The following is a 21,294-nucleotide window of genomic DNA, read 5'->3' as shown; positions in this document are numbered from 1 at the left end:
TTGGCCTTGTCCCAAGCAGAAACTCATTTGTAAGGCGAACACCATAAAAAAATTGCCCAAAGAAATTAGACGAGGTCCGTCGCCGTCTCCAACTGTTGTCCAAGCGCGCTGATGTTCAATGTGCGCCCAGAAGTGCGCTTTAAAATTGTTCAAGGCAGCCGGAACCGGCACTGGAACCGGTAACAGGGAATAGGGAATAGGGAGGAGCAGCAACTATACCACAAGCTCATTTGACAGGCACAGTCAAGCTTGCTTACAGCTCAAAATTGTTACAAATTGATGACCAACAATAGGAATAGCTTTTACAAAATTATATATGGCTAACAAGACTTCAATGTTTGTTTTGGTAGTCGCTGCTCAGAAAACGACCTGTTTTCGATTCACTATGCAAAAATTCATTCGAGAAAGTCAAATCGCTTAGGTAGAAAAGACAAGGATTGATTAAAAGATGATGTTCTCCTAAATTTGAGCTGGCAACCTGCCGCTTCCTAGTTCAACTCTTAGATACTTTCCAAGAAAACTTTAAATGCCGTTTTCTTCAACATAAAGGTTGTATTTTACCTGGTGTTAGCTAGCTTTCGTGATTCAATCAGTCTGTCGCAATAAACACAAATGTTTATTATTAATATTAATAAATAATAACAAAATAATAATACTTGATTCACACTTCATATATAAATGGATTAGACAAGTTATGCCAACTAAAACAAATTGTAATCATAAATATGTTAATCAAGAATTCTCCTATTCACAAGCAAAGTCAGCTCAAAGCAGGTTTCACTGTAATGCGTTAGCCAAGCGAAAAATTATCTAACGACATGCCAGCGCACAAAATAGTAGTGTCTGGAGTACGGGGGCAGGGTATGAGAGACACGGGCATAGCTTAGAAAGGCGGCTTAGGGAGGGGTCTTAGCCATTTCATTTTTAGCCTTGTTGCCAGTGTCTATGCGAGTGTGTGCCTGTGCCTGTGCGTGTGTGTGTGTGTGTGTGTGTGTGCGCGCTTGTGTGTTTGTGTGTGTTTTCTAAAGATTATGCGCTTATAATGGGGCGCAAGTTTCCTCGGTGGCCATGGGCCGTTACCAAATCTCTACAAAATTGGCTTTTGAGCGCACATAAAATGTGTAAAGCGGGGCACCGAGTGTTACAACTGTTAAGCAGAGGCCCAAAAGTAGATAACAACAACAGCAACAACAACAACAACAACAACAACAACAATAACGACAACAACAACACAAGAGAGATGAGCCCATAAATTAGAGCAGAAACGAAGTGAGTGCATTGTGTATCCGCATCCGCATCCGCATCCGCATACCGCACCGTATATGACCCGACCATGTGTGCGTCTCACAGCTCCCGCATGAGTCGTAAAACGCAACATAATGAAACATTATAAAAATCATAAAAATCAACATCATATTTATGCACAAAAGCTGCGGAAACGGCAGACAGAATAAAAACTGCTGAAACCGACCGAAAATATGCAAAATATGACGAAAAGAAGAGCACCAACAAAAGAGCATCAAGATAGACAAAGAGGGAGATATAGAGTATCTAAAAAATATCGAATTTTTTGTGCTCTAACAATTTTCTGTGGTGACAGTCAATGAAAGTAAAACTTGTAGATAAAGAAAATACACTATTTCTAGATTAAACATATTAAAAAAAATATATTTTTGTGAGTTTCTGTAGAACTTTTCGTATTATGCTCGCAAAAGCAGTCGAATTTAATCTCATTGTTGTACAAAAAGCCGTACAACGCCGTCTAATTTCAACTAATTTCTAATGACAACTAACATTTTTAGTTAGTAAAATCTTTTAACAGTTATCAAAAGCTAAAAAAACGAAATGCGTTAGAACTAAAGTTCTGATGAAACGTATTTAATTCTCTTATATTATCTGCCGCCATATTTTTCTGTTCGTATAGCAACTGCTTTAAGTCTAGATACAACGCATGTTAACGCAAAATTTAAAACTCAAAGATATTTCTAAATAAATGTAAACATTTCAAATTTTACATGTCCATAAACACTAAAAGTAGTTGTTTCCAGGAATCGAAGTAAATACAAACATCTTATAAAATTTATAATATCATGTGCTGTCGCATAAATATGCAAAGTGTCCGCAGCATACGCATGCACACACATGTACGAGCACGCACGCACTCACATACACATAAGAGTCGTAAATATGCCGCCGCAACAATATTGAAAGTGTGCGCAAGAGCGAAAGAGAAGGCGCTAGACAGCAGATAGTTGGCAGCAGGCGTGAAGAGCGCGCACTGCTCGTAAATTTGGCGTTACACGCGACGCTGGCGTCGCTGCTGCTACTGCTGCTGCTGCAATTTCTTCCGCACAGATTATAAGTTACGGGACTTGGCGGCCAGAGTATGAGACAGCGAGCGTATAAGAATGGAGAACTGGAAGATGGCATGCGAGAACAGTAGTGGATGTGGAAGTAAAGTAGCCGTTGCTTTTATTATGTATATTACGCCAAATAAGAAAGCGAAAGAGAGAGAGAGAGGGGTGCAAAGCTAGCTTGTGCTTGTGTGGTTAGGTTGGAGCAAGCGTTTGTCCGTCTCACATGTGCAGCAGTTATGTATGCATAAATGTGTGCGTGTGTGTGTGTGCAAGCTTATCACAGACCACACGATTCTCTCACACTGTCTTGGCATATTAACATTTATTTTTCACAGTCATTTTGACTGCGGCGACAACACAGCAGAAAATTTAACTGCTTCTGCTGCTGCTGCTGCTGCTGAGCAAATAAAAACTGACAGCAGACAAAAAAGTGTTGCATAAAACGCAAGCCGCAAGCACAGCTGCCAGTGTGTCTGTGTGTCTGTGTGTGTATGCGTGTGTGCTTGGCTTTGCAACTGTCGGTTTTTCTGACTTTTGCTTAACGCCCGAACCGTTATGATTTATGCATATTCCACTGTGAAATCTATTGAGAAATCAGTGACAGGCAAAATATGCATGAGCACCACACACACACACACACACACACACATAAATATATATATATATATATGCTAAGACGCTTAGCAAATGGACAAGTTGATGCATTGCGCATATAAATTCCCCTTACAAAATTTCAATACACATAAGCACTAATATTATCAACATATGGAAAGTCATTGCTGGCCTTTCCAGCACTTTTACAGCACTTACCTTTAGCATTAACAGTAACTATGACGCAGCTACCTTTTACACTATATTTCACTCTTTTAAACGCGTGAAGACATTCAGCTTAGCTTGAAATGATTTAATAATTAATTGCATTCAATTTGCTTCACTCACTTTTTTTATTTCGTTTATTTCCAATTTTAATTATACGCGCACAAAACACAAACACTTTACACTTTGCCAAAAGCAATAAAACTGAAGCGTCGCTTTCCAGTTTAGCTGTTTTATTGCGGTTTTATCTTGTTCTGCTTTGAACTAACGGTGCTTGGCATGTCTGCAATTGACTCCTTTTTGTCTTCCATTCTACTTCTGCCATTACTGAGAGAGCGCGAGAGTCAACTCAAAAGGCGCTGATCACCAGCTGCCTTTGTTGTTGTTGTTCAATCGATTTAACATAAATGTAAACAGCAGCCGCTTTCAGTTCATTTTATGCTCTTTGCTTTTAGTGTTCGGCTTTCGCGCAACAGAGCACGTGTTAGACAGTTTCGCTCTGCAAATACGGTTTAAACTTGCGGAAACCTATATTTTGGTTGCTTTCATAGTTAAATGTGCTTATTAAATAACTATACAGTGATATGTGAAGGCTCTCTTTGGCTGCAATTTGTATAATATCCTTCCAACGAGCCAAAAAGTGCGCGAGTGTCAACTAATTATCCAATTGGAAACGCTGCTCAGTAGCTTCTGTTAAACGGCGGCCGTCTGTGCTTAATTCTTTAGTTTCACAATTGCCAGAGAGAGAGAGAGAGAGGGACAGCGTGTGTTACTCAATTTCCAATTAGTCTGTTTTTGCTTGCCTAGTGTAATTTTTTTTCAATGAGCAGAAAAGTGCGCGAGTGTCAACTAATTATCCAATTGGAAACGTTGCTCAAAAGGCGCTGATCAGCTTCTGTTAAACTGCAGCTGCTGTGTTAAATTCTGCTATTGCGTGAGAGAGCGCGCATGTGTTAACCCAATTTCCAGCTGGAAGCACAGCTAATTTGCAATGGACGCTGATCAACGGCCTGTATTGTTGTTCTTGTTGCTTGTTGTTTTGCTTTTAATGCAATTTAATGCTCTTATACGCACACAGGCTTGCGTGTTGTGTAAAGAACACGTGCATGCCGATACATGTAAATGCGTACATATAAACGATTATGTACCAAAAATTTCAAGTAAGTGTACTAAGTTCGAATAAATGTACCAACTTATCAGTATAAGTTCAATATGAGAATTAATATAAGTCTTAGAAAGTAGTTAAAGGGAAGGAATAGATACAATGTTGTAACAGTAAATTCCAGCAAAGTAGGAAGTTAAAATCTTTCTGACTTATTTAAGTCAAAAAGGTACAGTGTACCATAAGTTTTGGTATATTTGCAGCCCTGCCGTGGCAGGCGTGCATGTCAATTTGTGATTGAGCTCATGCAAATGCGCGCTCTGCGTCCCTCTTCCATTCACGTTCTCATTCCCATTCAACAGAATTGCATGGATGTGACGTCACGCGCGGTGCGCACCGTGCTGCGTACCTTGCCTCATTTAATTTGCACTCAACAGATGCAAAGTAAACAATTTGATTAGCGCCGCTTTTCAATGGCGCTTGGGCAACATTTGATTAGTGAATGTTGCGAGTGTTGTAGCGCGCACAGCTTTGACCTTTGCCCCTTATCAACACACCTGCTGCCGTACCTGCTGCTGCTGCTGCTGCTGCTGACAGTGAGCCTCTGTCAAGGATAACACATTCATGTTGAATGTTAACCCGCAGTTGTTGTTGCTGTCGTTGCGAGTCACATTGCTGTCACTCGCACACACACACACCCACACACGTTTACCGTTAAAGAGCACCCCACATACACACACACACACACAGACAGACTTACACAAAAGGCAAAGGCAGCGCCTACAAAACTGTTGCAAGGCCCCGCGCAAACACGTAAATAGTTTAGCAAGGACACACACCCGCACACACTCACCCGCACACACACATTCACATACACACGCATTGCATTGAATTTGTAAAGGCACAAAAGTTGCCAAAGAAGATGGCATCAGTTGAGCGGGGTTCCGCGGGGTAAGGGGGCTATTGGGCGATGGCGCAGGTCCAGATAAAGCCGAACATAGCATCAAATTGCCAATAGAGATGAGTTCCTGTAGGTAAGGGAAAATGGTGCTGTGGTGCGGCGGGGGAGGCGTGGCACAGCAAAGGCATTTATAGAAATTTTGCACAAGCGCCAAGTCAAATAAACGGCATGAATGAAACTCTGCGCATTGGCGAGGGTATTGCAGAGGGGGTGGGTTGGGGGTTGGCATATACCAATAAGCATGATGGATACAGATACATGTGACTCAACAAGCATGACCCCCGGTGACCGCCCCCGTTGCCCACCCCCGCTCGCATTTAGCATGAATGTCGCCTTTGCATAACAAATGTTAGCAGCATGTTTCAATAATGAGCAGACGCTGGACGCATCCTCTGCCGCCTTGCACAATCGGGACGACATTAGGGATGGCTACGAAAATCCCTATGAACGTATCGTATCCATAAGAAAAAGGAATAGCATGCTATATGCGATATTTGATATCGATAAACTGGAAAGGCGGAAGAAATTACGATCAAGTTTTCTGATTATTAATAAAGTGCAAAAACTAAAAAAAAACGCTTTCTCAACTTTATTGCGATATTTTATATCGATATACTATAAATATTTCCTATCGATATGAAATATCGATATATATTGATACATATATCGTATTGATAGGAAAGTGCGAGAGCGCGATATAAACGATATTTTATATGGATATACAATAAGAAAATAGCAGCATACATTTATCGATATTTCTTGTGCTTTTCTTTGTAAGTATGCTTTGCACTTATCTAATTGTATATTATCGATAAAATTGATCGATATTTATAGCAATATTCCCTATCGGATGTTTATTTCTCTCCTCCCTGCAACACGCCTCGCATTCTGGCTGCTTCAGTCCTGGGCCCAAACGCATTCTGGGCCACGATTGAGCAATATGCTGGACATCTCCGGCGGCGTCGCTCTGACAATTCCCCCGCTCCTCCCGCGTTCCCACGCTTTTCTCGCTTTCCTCTCCGCCTCATTGTTTTCCCTTTTGCCTCAGGGTCAGCCCTTTATAATGGCGTCGCGTCTGCGTCTGCGTCTCTCTGACTCCAATGCCAACTGTGACTGTGTCCCAGCACCAAATTAATCGTTTCCACAGTGCGGTCGGCATTCAGTTGCGTTTGTCACCCAGCCAAACCGCCCGCTACCCCCGCGCTGCCCGGCACAACCGTTCCGCTGTCTGTGTGCGCCTCATTTGTTATGGCCATTTGCATAAATAAGTCACTGGCAGCGGCATTTGGACCAGTCCAAAACCACTGGACAAGACGGACAGACGGAAAGTTGGACGAACGGCTCGACTGGACACACTAGGGTATACACAGGGGGCAGCAGGGTGATAGGGGGGCTGGGTCATTACAATTGGGCGGAAATTGTGTGAATAACTTGATGAATGCTGAGGCCTCGAATCGAGTTGGTTGTTTCATCATTTGCTTCGCTTGTTGTCGGCATATTCCACTCCTCCCTTTTGTCTTCACATCTATCCGTAATCGATTGTTGTAGGTCATGGCATATACACGTCAAATCCTAATCATATTATTGTTCACTTACGCTAAAAGATGAGCACTGAAAGTCATGCGATTGTGGTGCCAGCTCAGCAAAGCCTGCCTATGTTGGACAGAGTTGATTTTCGTGACATTCTCGGGAACTTCGCTTTTTATTATGATTAGAAAATATTGTTAATAGTATTCTTATCGGTATTTTATGCAACAATACAATACTGACTATCGATAGATTGATTCGTAACGATTACGAGCGAAATTATATAACTATACAAATTAAATACAGGAGGTCTTTAATATTTTCGTGTGGAGCTTAAGAAAGTCACGATGATTTCGCAGAGCTCACACTATATAAGTCCCTTATATATATCTACGAATTCTTCTAGACTTTATTCAGCTCAAAAATAAATATACAAGTGTTTACATTGCTAAAAACTTGGCGAATCACAGCTAAAGACACATAAGGCAATCAATAAAATATATATTTAAAATATATTACACTCTTAAATTAATATTTCTTTGAATAAAGCCTTTATTTAATAATATTTATCGTTTTTGTCATACAATTTATTTTTTTATAAAATACAAATTTCGGAATATTTAAATTTCTTGGCAGCAAATACAATCTTTTTTATTGAACTCTAATTAATAAATAATAAAAGAGCACAGCAATAAAATATAATAGAATATGTTATTTTGTAACGCAGTTCTTTAATCTTAAATCTCTTTCCTTTATTTCTATTTTCATTATACACTTAATTTAATCTTTATTTAATCTCATACCGAATTAGTTTCCCTGCTTTGCTTTTAGTCCTAAACGCGACCTGGCACCCTGTCGCCGCGACCCTCCCGCATCCGCACATATCAGTGCATGCACCATTTGTCAAAGACAACAACAACATGCCACATTTAATGGCAACAACAACAACAACAGCCGCATTCATTTTGTAACAGAGCCCAAAAATGAGTCCTTGCTACCCATTTGTCCTTGAGGCGCAGAGGGTCTGCCCCTGAATCCTCGCTCGGGCCCCGCTGCAAGGATGCGTGACAATATGCCGTTTAATTATACGCAGCGACCCTTTTGGCAGCTTCGCGCTGCTGTTGTTGTTGTTGTTGTTGTGATATCGCACACACATTTTAAAAGTCAATTATCCGCACATAACGCACATCGTTGACATGGCGCCCGGTCGGAAAGAGGGGGGAGGCGGCGGTGCCTGGCTGGCTGAGTCCTTGCCATATCCTTGCCACGCGTCAATTTTGGCGCGCGCTTTTTAAACTTTCTCCGCCGGAGTTGCTCAGCCAAGTCCAAAGTGATGGCAGCTACAGAAAGAAGAAGCAGAAAGTTTATTATTTTTTATGAGACGGCGCCTTGGCATGCGAACAGCCAGCACACACGCCCCCGTCCTGCCAGCGCCGACGCCCCCAACCATGCGTCCATTTTAATGTGCCATAGAATACAACGAAGGGAGAAAGCAAAAAAAAAAACACCTGCTCAGCCAGCCAACAGCGAAGGCAGCTCTCCCAGACGCCCAACATGCTGGACTTGCCGAGCCGAGACTCGATAATAAAATCCGATAATAACATAATCTGGCAGCTATACGAGTAGTTTTGGCCCCCACTAACGAGCAGACGCAAGCTTTAGTTACACTTAACAAGCTGCGTGGCATGCCTCAGCCTGAATGAGGCACAGAAAAGAGGAGCATGAACGTGTGCCTGTCTCTAGACGTTCGGCTACACTCAGGCAAAAGTGTAAGCATATTAACTTATCGATAAATGGCCAACGGGAAAATGTAAACAAATTGATTTTCCAATAAATTGCTATCGAAAAAAGTGTGATCATCTCTAGGCCAGTCTGAATGGCTCAACTCATCCGTTAATCGCAAACTAAGACTGGCTTCCAAGTTAGTTCTGTGTTAGTTTAACTACAAGGAGACTTAAGTGTATATCGATAATCGACTTATAGATAGCTCGTAGGAAATCTTTTATAAAAAAAAAAACATTTTTTATATATTCAAATTCTTTTCTATTAATTTTTTATACAAATTTCTATACTCTTCTGTTATATATTATTGTCAGGCAATTTCACTTGACAACAAAATGTCTGAAGCATGCTTTTTCGGACCCTCAAAATCAAGCATTACCCCGAAATTGTTCGCTTCAGTGTGGCTGTTCAATGTATTTGCCAAGGCAACTTCACTTATGTTGTACGAGTGCTCATTGAGAGATATGCTTGGCAGGCGGGGTAGACGAGGCAGCGTGGAAGGGGGGTGGGGGGAGGCGTGTGGGCATGGCAGGCATTTGCCATGTAATTGGCTGCAATTTGCATAACAATTCTGCGACTGTTTTGCATAAGTTCTGCGACGATGCAACATAATAACGGAGGCAGCACTTATTTTCACATTAGAAATTCCTTTTTTGGTCCTGCGAAGGATATGCAGCAGCAGCAGCAGCAGCAGCCGCAGTAGCAGCAGCGGTAGCTGGCAGTGGCTGAGGCAGAGGCAATTATGTGCTTCGCTTGAGCTGCAGCACTTGGCATACACACACACACACACACACACACACACACACACACACACACGCACACACATCGCCGCGATACAAAACTCAAGATGCAGCCTCGTAAAAGTCACAGCCGGAAATGCAGCGGCAAGAAAAAGCATGTAGCAATGCTCTAGCTGGCAATGCCCGACTAGCAGTTACCCTGCATCGTATTTGATTGTCGGCTTGCAGTGACCGCTCCGCTTGCCACTCCCTCAGCCCCCGCTCAGTTCTACTGTATTAAACATCTCTTCTTAAATAAACGCTGTGACTTTTGTGGGTTTTTTACAAAACTTTTAGCACTTCTTCTCGTATGTCAATTTTGCAAATGCTTCATATATAATGCTTTAATATATATACAATAATTTAAATATAATTTTTTGTATTTTAAATATAAATATATTTATATCTTACTTATTAAAATACACAATCTCCTTCTGGCTGCGACGCACATTTCTACCAGCCACATTATACCCTTTAATTCCCATTTTCTGGCTCTAGGGTATACGAAATGAAGGAAAATCTCTGGCAACGGTAAAAATGCAACCATTTCCTTGGGCCCAGCAGCTGAGGAACTGAAGAAAATAGAGAACACCCGAATTGCTATTTGAGCTGGCAGAACGGAAGTGCGCCGCATTTGCCTTTACAACTGCACATGTGTGTGGTTTAACCCCCTCATCAACCGTCACTCCCCTCATTCTCTTGAACCAACAGTGCTGGAAGTCGAGTTGCCATAAAAGTTATCAAAATTGAAATTTTATTTAAAAAGTTTCTCGCTTTGCCCTCGTCTGCATGCATATGCACTCAAGAAGTTTATAAGATCTACTTTAATAATGTCGAGTGCATGATTTATATAACCAGCCGCCCGACCGCCCCTGCACACACACACGCACAGTCGCACACACACACGTACACATTCACTTATATGTCTACAAGGTTTGCGGTTGCAACAGAGAAAAAATCTCATCAAGAGAAATTAAAACTTAAACACAAAGCGTTGCGGCGACTGGGCTTAATAAATGACGATGCCGTTGATGAAGTCGGGGGGGCATGCAAGGGAGACGGGTTGAGGCAGAAGTGTGGGCATATGGGAAGAAACTACAGAAACAGTAGCTGCTGGGAACCTTTAGGACTAGGCATTAAAAGCATTTCTTTGAAGAACGCGACAGAGCCACAAAGTATTCAACAGTTTCGAGCTATTACGCTTGATTGAGTTTTACCTTTAGAGTACACTGCGAGAAAAACTAAGGGCTAAATTTTAGTAGAACGAATTAGTACGAATTTGCATGACATATGCATTTAGCTGCGACAAAATAAAATTTAATTTAAATTATATATATAGTGACATATCCATAGTCGCACCCACCCTTTAACATAACTTAGCACATAAGCATAAGCACAACTATAAACATTTCTAATATTGTAAACAAAGAGCCTGGTGATAACATCGACATTGGTCAAGATCAAACTGTCCCCCTTTGGTAGACATAAACAATTCACCCTAAATATCACGCCACTGTCAATGTTCCCATCAGAGTACTATCCCACGCATAATTGCTGACGCAGCTCAAACTTCACTCAATTTTGACTCAAACTCTCTCAAAGCGAAGTTTGCTAAGCGACCGCAACAGTTAGATAAATTAGTTCATATTCGGGAAGCAAATCTGAATGTACTCAACAAAAGTAGCCGTTAAGTGAAAATAATAAATTGAAATATATTTTTTTATAGTAACCTAACGTGTAAAACTTAATTGGCGCAGCCGGTAGGATACGTCGGGAAAAATTAAAGATCGCTAAAGGATAATTAATTCCCAGATCTAACGCACAATCGCGACCGAAAGTGTTGTCGGAGTGTAATAAAAATTTTCTCGAATACGTATCCGCACAAGAACCTTCGGGTCACTAGTAGCTTAATAATATTGACCCTTTGGGCAATAAAGCTACTACAGTTAATAACGACTGGCTTTGCATATCGTTTGATCCCTGCAATACGTTATTACTGAGTCTTTTTAAGACACACACACAAAAAAAAAAAACATTTAACCAATAATCCATCACAAACTTTAACCTAAAATAAAAGTGCAAAATCAAAGAACAATAAAGTTCAAACCTACAAACTCAAAACTATTCAAAAAAAAGTGTATTACACCAAGATGACAATGGAATTATCAGAACAACACCTCAACCAGGCCCTTTCACAACTTAGACAGGTGCCAAGCTTTGACGGATCAACGGATCAACTAAACGCCTTCATTAAAAGGATAGATTACATCCTACACCTGTATCCAACCCGAGATGTTAGACAACATAGCATCTTATACGGAGCCATCGAATTGCAAGTCACAGGAGATGCTCAGAGAATATCACAAAGGACAGCAGCCAACACTTGGCAGGAGCTGAGAAACGCATTGATTGAAGAATACAAAGTGCAGACACCATTTGAAGAACTCCTTCGACGCTTATACAACACGAATTACCAAGGAAACGTCCGTAAGTTCATCGAGGAGCTCGAGAATAAATCTTTTGTTATATTAAATAAGTTAGCACTAGAAAATATACCTAGCAATACAACCCTTTATACAAATGCTATGAATAACACAATCAAAGATGTTATTACAAAAAAATTACCAGATAGGCTTTTCATGATGTTAGCCAGACACGACATTACGTCGACACAAAAACTAAAGCAAGTAGCTCAAAGAGAGGGATTATATGAAAATAGCGTTACTGAAAAACCTAAAAATAATAATGTTCAGGGAAATCCAAATAACAATCGTAGGAACATGGGAAATTATCAGCAAAATGCTAACCCAACCACCATTTCAAGTGGTTATTCCAACACAAATCAGAGTTATCACGCACAAAATAAACAGCACAGTAAGTCCGAAGACAATCAGAAAGCTCACCACGAGTTCCAACAGAAATTAAGTCAAGGTAGATACCAAAATCCCTTAAACTACCAAAATCAGTCCCATTCACGCTTGAATGCACCAAACCCTCCGACTAAACGTCAAAGAGATAGTAACAGTGGGCAGATGAAAATGGATACATCCGAAAATTTTCATCAGCAAGCCTCGGAACAAACAGAAGAAATCCATTCATAAAATTGATTATGAATGACGAAGTTCTAAAATGTGTCATCGACACAGGTTCAACCATAAATCTAATGAAAACAAACCGCTTAAATTTTCCAGTTTACAACGAAACATTAAAGGTTCACACCATAAATGGTGTTATTGAATTAAAACAAAGTATACGCTTAGGAGCAAGCAAAATTTGTCCGAGCAAACAAAAATTCTATATTCACGACTTCTCAGAGCATTATGATGTTCTGATTGGGAGAGAATACCTTGAGGCATGTCAAGCAAAAATAGACTATGCACAAGGATCCGTAACCTTAGGAGAATTTAACTTTTGTTTTAGATATAACGACGAAGAGGTCGAAGAGGACATGACCGCACAAGAGTGCCTTGATCCACCCTCAACAGAGGACAGACCATTTAACTTCGCTATTAATAATGAATTAATAGAAAACAATGAGTTTAGGCTAGAGCACCTAAACTCAGAAGAAAAAGAAAAAATAAAAAAAGTTTTACATGAATTTCGTGATATCCAGTACCATGAAGGTGACAATTTGACTTTCACTAGTACAATTAAACACAAAATTCTAACAAAACATGAGGACCCAATTTACAAGCGTCCATACAAATATCCTCAAATATACGATGAGGAAGTAAATAAACAAATAAGCGATATGATAAAACAAAATATCATACGTAAATCCAAATCCCCTTACTGCTCACCAGTAATAATCGTTCCAAAGAAAAACGATGCATCTGGAAAGCAAAAGTTCCGGTTAGTCATAGATTACCGCAATCTCAATGAACTAACTATTAATGATAAATACCCTATCCCGATCATGGATGAAATATTAGACAAACTTGGAAAATGTCAATATTTCACAACCATTGATCTAGCCAAAGGCTTTCACCAAATCCAAATGGATCCTGGTTCAATACCCAAGACCGCATTTTCGACTAAACATGGCCATTACGAGTACACTCGCATGCCATTTGGTCTTAAGAATGCACCTGCAACGTTCCAACGTTGTATGAACAATCTCTTAGAAGATTTAATTTTTAAAGATTGTCTGGTCTACTTAGACGACATTATTATTTTTTCCACTTCATTGGAGGAACACATTTTGTCGCTACAAAAGGTATTTAAGAAGCTTAGAGAAGCTAACTTAAAACTACAGTTGGATAAATGCGAGTTTATGAGAAAAGAAACTGAATTTCTCGGTCACATCATCACAACTGAGGGTATAAAACCAAATCCCAACAAGATACAAGCAATTGTCAAATTCCCAATTCCAAAAACCCCAAAAGAAATTAAATCATTTCTAGGATTATGTGGTTTCTATAGGAAATTTATACCAAATTTCGCTAATATAGTAAAACCATTAACACTTAAATTAAAAAAGGGAGCAAAAATCAATATAAAAGACAGAGACTACGAACTAGCGTTTGAAAAGCTAAAAGTACTCATAACATCCGACCCAATTTTAATATACCCTAACTTCGAAAAACCATTTTCATTAACTACAGACGCAAGTAATATGGCAATAGGGGCCGTCCTTTCGCAAGAGCATAAGCCTATATGCTATGCAAGTAGAACTCTCAACGAGCATGAGTTAAATTATTCAACGATTGAAAAAGAATTATTAGCAATCGTTTGGGCCACTAAATACTTTAGGTCCTATCTCTTTGGTCGACAATTTCAAATCCTTAGTGATCACAGACCACTCGTCTGGTTAAATAATATGAAAGAACCTAACATGAAATTACAAAGGTGGAAGATCAAGCTAAATGAGTTTGATTTCCAAATTAAATACGTCCCAGGAAAAGAAAATTATGTGGCAGATGCTCTGTCCAGAATTCAATTAAACGAAAACTTCTTAGGCGAAGATACAATTAGCACAAGAGCAACAATACATAGTGCTCAAGAAGACAACAGTAACCATTTACAAATCACAGAAAGACCACTTAATTATTATAATCGACAAATAGAATTTGAAAAAGGAACCGAGAACGAAACAAAAGTTACGAATTACTTTCACAAAACCAACATAAAAATTACGTACAAAGACATGACTAATACGCATGCCAAAGAATTAATAAAAGAATACTTATGCACAAAGAAAAGTGTGCTATACTTCCACAACGAAGCAGATTTTCCAATTTTTCAAGAAGCCTACTTAGAAATAATAAGTCCAAATAATTCAACAAAGGCAATGAAAACTAGTACAAAATTAATAGACCTTCAAACATACGCAGAATTCAAAGAATTAATATTAAAAAAGCACAAAGAATTATTACATCCAGGAATTGAAAAAACTATCAATTGGTTCAAAGAAACCCACTATTTCCCAGATTATCAAAATTTAATTCAAAATCTAATAAATGAATGTGAGATTTGCAACATCGCAAAAACAGAACACAGAGATACAAAATTAACTTTCGAAATAACTCCGGAAATCGCTAATATCCGAGAAAAATATGTAATGGATTTTTACATAGTAGGAGATAAACAATTTTTATCTTGCATTGATATCTATTCAAAATTTGCATCATTAATAGAAATAAAAGTAGAGACTGGCTAGAAACCAAACGAGCTATATTACAAGTGTTCAACCAAATGGGTAAACCCATCGAAATAAAGGCAGACAAAGACTCAGCTTTTATGTGCACAGCTTTACAATTATGGCTAAAATCAGAAGCAGTAAATATTAATATAACCACTAGTAAAAATGGTATATCCGACGTAGAACGATTTCATAAGACAGTTAACGAAAAACTAAGAATCATTAACAGCGACTCAGACGTCGAAAATAAACTTACAAAATTTGAAACTATACTCTACACGTACAATCATAAAACAAAGCACAAAACGACTAACAGAACACCAGCGGACATATTCATATATGCAGGTACACCAGAGTATGACACTCAAGCTAATAAAGAAAAACTAATAAATAACCTCAACAAAAACCGAAGAAACTTTTAACAATTTAATTGAACAAAGTAAAGAATTCAATAACCTTATACAAATCGAATACCTAGTAGAAAAATTAAACAGAGAAATAAACGGCTTAAAAATAGCCAAACGCAGCAAAAGAGGTTTAGTTAACATAGTAGGAACAGCATATAAATACTTATTTGGAACATTAGATCAAGAAGACAAAGCAGAAATTGAACAAAAAATAAGCAACTTAGCAGAAAACAGCGTTCAGGTTAACGAATTAAATTACATAATAGAAGCTATAAACAAAGGAATAGAAATCATGAACGAACTAGATCAAGAGAAACAAAAAGGAAAGAAATTAGATATCCTTATATTTAACTTACAACACTTTACAGAATATATAGAAGACATTGAGATGGGAATGCAGCTCACAAGATTAGGAATTTTTAACCCAAAATTACTAAAACATGACTATTTGTTGCATGTTAATTCTGAGAAATTGTTGAATACAAAAACTTCCACTTGGTTTAAATCAGATACAAACGAAATACTGATAATATCCCATATTCCTCGAGAAATAATAAAAAGCCCGGTATTCGAAATAATTCCATACCCGGATGAAAATAATAATATTTTGACAGAAATAGCTCATGAAAAATATTTTACCCAAGATAAAAAAGTTTATAGCAGAGAAACAAAAAAATTAATTAATAATGAATGTTTAACAGGAATTTTAAACCAAATAACATCAGAATGTAGTTATACTAAAATTTTGCAAAATTTTCAAATCAACTACATAGAACCAAATATAATTTTAACTTGGAATTTACCAAAAACTATATTAAACCATAATTGTATAAATAACGAAATAACAATAGAAGGAAACAATATAATAAAAATCTTTAATTGTTCATTGCAAATTAATGAAATTTCAATTTCAAACAATATGTTAGATTATACTCAAAGCATTTACGTAAGCAATGATGTTATAAAATTAGAACCACTTTCGTTTGTACAAACGAAACAAATTATAAATGCACATACAAAATTTAACAATGTATTCCAGATAATTACAATAACCATATTTGTAATCATATTAATAAGTTTAACACTGTATTTGACATATAAGTTCAAAAGCATACCTAAGAAATTAATTATAAAATATAAAAAACCCAAAGTAGAAGAAACACCTACAATAATAGGAGATATACCAATTCTAAAAGAAGAAAATGTTACACTATATCCAAACTTAAACACCTGAGGACAGGCACTTTTCTAATGGTTGGGGGAGTGACATATCCATAGTCGCACCCACCCTTTAACATAACTTAGCACATAAGCATAAGCACAACTATAAACATTTCTAATATTGTAAACAAAGAGCCTGGTGATAACATCGACATTGGTCAAGATCAAACTGTCCCCCTTTGGTAGACATAAACAATTCACCCTAAATATCACGCCACTGTCAATGTTCCCATCAGAGTACTATCCCACGCATAATTGCTGACGCAGCTCAAACTTCACTCAATTTTGACTCAAACTCTCTCAAAGCGAAGTTTGCTAAGCGACCGCAACAGTTAGATAAATTAGTTCATATTCGGGAAGCAAATCTGAATGTACTCAACAAAAGTAGCCGTTAAGTGAAAATAATAAATTGAAATATATTTTTTTATAGTAACCTAACGTGTAAAACTTAATTATATGAATTGTATTATATTAAAATATATTTAAATGAAACTAAATTTAATTAGATTTTAGTCAAAAACTGCATACAATAAGACTTTGCATGCATAACATATGAATAAACTATGTTTAAGTAAAGCTAAAATTTATTTATTTATTTTTATTTATTTCGAGTTCGGCCAAATTAGGCAAAGCTCCAATATAAGAATTTCTGTTTCGGACTAAGGTTTACCACAGGGATTTTGACGTATGCAATTTATTTGAGTATCACAGACTCGTCCTTTTCTTTAAGTGTACATCCCATTTGCTCGCGCTTTCCATTGCCAGGTAGCAAATACCATGGCCAGAGAAAAATAAGTGGAAAAAAAAGAAGAAAATATGTTAAATTAATCAAAATGTAATGTGGCTGCCTGCTCCATGGCAACCGAGAAGCTGTACGCCCCCTTTCCCATCCGCTCAAAATTAAGCTAATAAATTTACAAAAATGAGTTCGACGCTTAATTTGCCATGAGCATTTTTCATTTCGTTTCGCGGCCGCTCGCTAACCTCCTCTTAAGCCACGCGGAAACCAAATGCTTTACACAAAAGCCAAGGCACAACAAAAAAAAAACAAACAACAAACTGAAAAGTACAAATAAAAAAAAAAACAGCTGGACAAGGGACAGCAGAACAGGCAACAGGAACAGGATCGAAAACGTGGCAAGGCAAGCACTTTAATGAGGAGAACTCTCTGACTCTTGACTTGGAGAAGCTCTCAACGATTAGTTAGTTAGTTCTGAAGGGGCACCAAATTTGTAACTAACAGAAATATTCAACTAAATGGACGTCAAATGATTGCCTAACTATAAAAATGGTTTTATTTATAAATAGGAAACAATATTTATGTATTTTTATGTCAGGCGATTTTAGCTTATAAAATGTATGTCAATAAATTAACATGCTAAACAGCTTTACAGAAGCAATAAAAAAACTCCGAAAGACTTTATATTTCTATAAGAAACAACTTGAATTCTCTTTAAACCCACGCAAATACAATACACAAAAAGCTATGTAAATTAACAAAGTATGTCCGCAGTTAATTTACATAAAGTTGAAAACATTTTTTTTTAGCTTCACGCCTTATAAACCCACCCAAACATCTAACAAATTCATTTTCTCTTCGCCCTTTGCAGACTTGACTTTCGGCCGGGTCGCGGCCTTTACGATCTGCAAATTAAGAACACCTCCTACAATCGGGACAATGGACGGTTTGAGTGCCGCATCAAGGCCAAAGGCACCGGCGCCGATGTGCATCAGGAGTTTTACAATGTGACCGTGCTAACAGCACCACATCCGCCCATGGTGACGCCCGGCAATATTGCGGTGGCCACCGAGGAGAAACCACTCGAGTTGACCTGCAGCAGCATCGGCGGCTCACCGGATCCCACGATAACGTAAGGAAGCATAATAAATTTAAATTCAACGTTACAGTTTTGCGAGAACATTAATCCTTTTTAGGGAAAAACCTGCAGAGGTTTTGGATATATATATCTGAATTTGTAATGTTAACAGTAACAGCAACAGCAACAGTAACAATAACAGTAACAGTGAATGTTAACGTAGCAGTTTCAATATCATTAAGAGTTACTATATTATTAGTGAACAGAGACAGTCACAGTATTTGTAACAGGAACGGTAACAGCCTCTGTAACAGTTACATTAACATTGCTGTTATTTTGATTACATTTTTAATTTAAATTTATAACAAAAAATCAAAGTAACTTATTCTTAGTAAGCTTGATATGTCTGTGAGAGTGTTTTAACTTCGGCTTTGCATAGTTAAATTTTTTTTTATATTTGTGAATATTTTTTATACATTTTTGGGTTCACAGCTGTCGTCGCCGCTGTGGTCAGCTACAGTTTTAAGCACATCCGGCGGCAAGTAAATCACTTAACTGGTCGCCTTCATTAATAATCCCAGCCGGCACATGCAGTTCTTTTTATTCGCCACTAAATCGCTGTCCTTCTCCGAATCTCCATGCGCCTCACTCTCGCTCTCACTCACTTGGACTATCTTTCTTTTCGTATGATTGCAGCTGGTTCCGCGAGGGCAGCAAAGTGCCATTGCAGTCGTATGCGCTAAAGGGCGGCTCCAAGAACCACTACACAAATGCCACACTGCAGATACTGCCCAGACGGGCCGACGATGGTGCCAAGTACATATGCGTCGTTTGGAATCGTGCCATGCCCGAGGGACATACGCTGGAGACGAGCGTCACACTGAATGTCAACTGTGAGTATGGGGGAACTAGGCGGGGTGCTCAAGAACTCAAATGGTACGAAATGGAGCCAAGCAAAAAAAAAACAAAAAACAAAAAGAACGGGAAAGAACGGCCTGCCATAGCCCTAAAATTTATGACCTGTCCTGCGATTTTGAGAATTTTCGCTTTTTCTGCTTTTTAGTGGTTCTTACAATTTTGTTGTGGCTATGTTATGAAGTAAGCCATATTTACGTAGCCAGATGATATATAAAGCCAGTGGGTTTTAGAAATATTTCAGTATAGCTGGTAGTAACTCTTATGGATTCTTATTTGTCTGACAAGCAATTAGACATGGACATAAAAACTTAAATGCGCTATGAATCTGTGAACCTTCCAGCTGTATTTATAAACATAAGTGTATTTATACCCTTTAAATTGAAGAATTTCTCGGAACATCTGGTTCAAGTTTGAAAGAAAGGTTCCTGGACTCTAAATGTTGTTTGTATTACTACACTTTGGGTAATAGGTTGGGAACTTGTGCCTACAAAAATGATCGATAGCCATAAGGCCATCTCCAGTTCTACTATCGACTGTATTTATCGTTATCGATAGTTACTAAATGCTTTAAATTACAATTTATTTTAAAATGAAATATCTCTCGAAAAGTTTATTTGATTACCTTCATTAGTATCCTTTTGCTTTTTAATAAGCATTAATCATAGATTTGCTGAAAAGTAAAGATATCGATATTTATCGATTCAATCGAATAAAAGTGTTACGAACATTTTAAAAAGGTTTTAAGAAAAATATATTTTTCTTTATATATTCATAATTTTAAAATGTTTGCATAATTAAGCTTATTTCGATTTTGTTATATATTCGTTTAATTCAATTCCTTCTCTATGCAATATTTTGCTAGCTTGCACTTTCTCTTAATCCTTCTCCCACGCTTTCTGTGTTTCTCTTTTGGTTTCTTTCTTGTTCCTCGTGCTCTTTGTCACTTTTTGTAATTAAATGCTGCAGTTTGTTGAACAAATGTTGCCCGTCCAGTTGTCGCATGATCAACGTGACCCAAAAGCCGCGCACATGACAGACCCATAAAGTGTCTGGCTCACACACACGCACACACTGGCACACACACGCACACACTGATACACACTCAGCAGTTGATTGTTAGTTATTGGTTTCCACAGCACAACAAAAGCTGCTCCTGCGGCAACGAAGGCGACTCAAGTCTCAAGCTGTTATATTAGCTGACAAGTCTTTTGGGTAACGGGCAGGCAGTGAGAGGGTGTGTTCGAGTGTGTGTGTGTGTGTGTGTGTGTGTGTGTGTGTGCACATGGCAACCGTTTTAACCGCTTTATCATTTTAACATTATTAAATTTCATGCATCGGCCCACGCTGCGTATGCGCAATAATCTTGTCACTTTAGTTGCATTTAATAAAAAATCACTAAAAATGACAGCAATTGAAATCTGCATAAAATTTATGCAATCACATAGAGTAACAGTTAGGATATTCAGCGTTTTGCCGCTGTTGTTGCCAGGAAACTGGAGTGTGGAGTATCTATGTGTGTGTGTGTGTGTGTGTGTGTGTGTGTGTGTGTGTACGATGCGATGGGGCGCGCAAATATATTCATAGGAAAACATAAATTGCAGTCATTTTTATGCTACACGCCGGATTTGTAGACACAAAAGTAGACACACACAACAACAACAACAGCAGTGTGTGTGTATGTGTGTGTGAGTGTGTGTGTTTGTGTCACATGCAGCGCACTCGTAACGTCAGCGTAACAAATATTTATAGTCCTTGGCATTTGGCACAGCAGCGAAACCAAAAGCCAAAACAACTACCCAAGAAAAAGGCGAACTAGCACAAACAAAATGCCAGTTAGACTAAACTAAGTAAAACCAGCTCAATATTATTTTTTTATAAAAACAAAATAATACAATAACAAAACACATACAATATAATTCGCTGTCAGGCTGTGTAGGAAATTATTGCAATTTAAACAAAATATATA

The 21,294-nt window shown here is 38.3% G+C and overlaps 1 protein-coding gene across 7 annotated transcripts in view; it reads left to right on the top strand.

Moving 5' to 3' along the window:
- fred (friend of echinoid) overlaps positions 1-21,294 on the top strand; it is a 130,778-nt gene that overhangs the window by 69,425 nt on the left and 40,059 nt on the right. For 6 of the 7 annotated variants that reach the window (XM_070209301.1, XM_070209300.1, XM_032438189.2 and 3 more), the window contains exons 4-5: positions 18,204-18,464; positions 19,107-19,303. In XM_070209301.1, coding sequence (XP_070065402.1) covers positions 18,204-18,464; positions 19,107-19,303 — 458 coding nt within the window. Of the gene's footprint in view, positions 1-3,650; positions 4,334-18,203; positions 18,465-19,106; positions 19,304-21,294 lie in introns of those variants that run through there. The other variant, XM_032438190.2, reaches the window with a different exon arrangement.

The sequence above is a fragment of the Drosophila virilis genome, chromosome 4 (genome assembly GCF_030788295.1).
Source record: "Drosophila virilis strain 15010-1051.87 chromosome 4, Dvir_AGI_RSII-ME, whole genome shotgun sequence".
Lineage (NCBI taxonomy): Eukaryota > Metazoa > Arthropoda > Insecta > Diptera > Drosophilidae > Drosophila > Drosophila virilis.
Note: the sequence above shows the minus strand (reverse complement) of the source record. Positions and strands in the feature narration are given on the sequence as shown.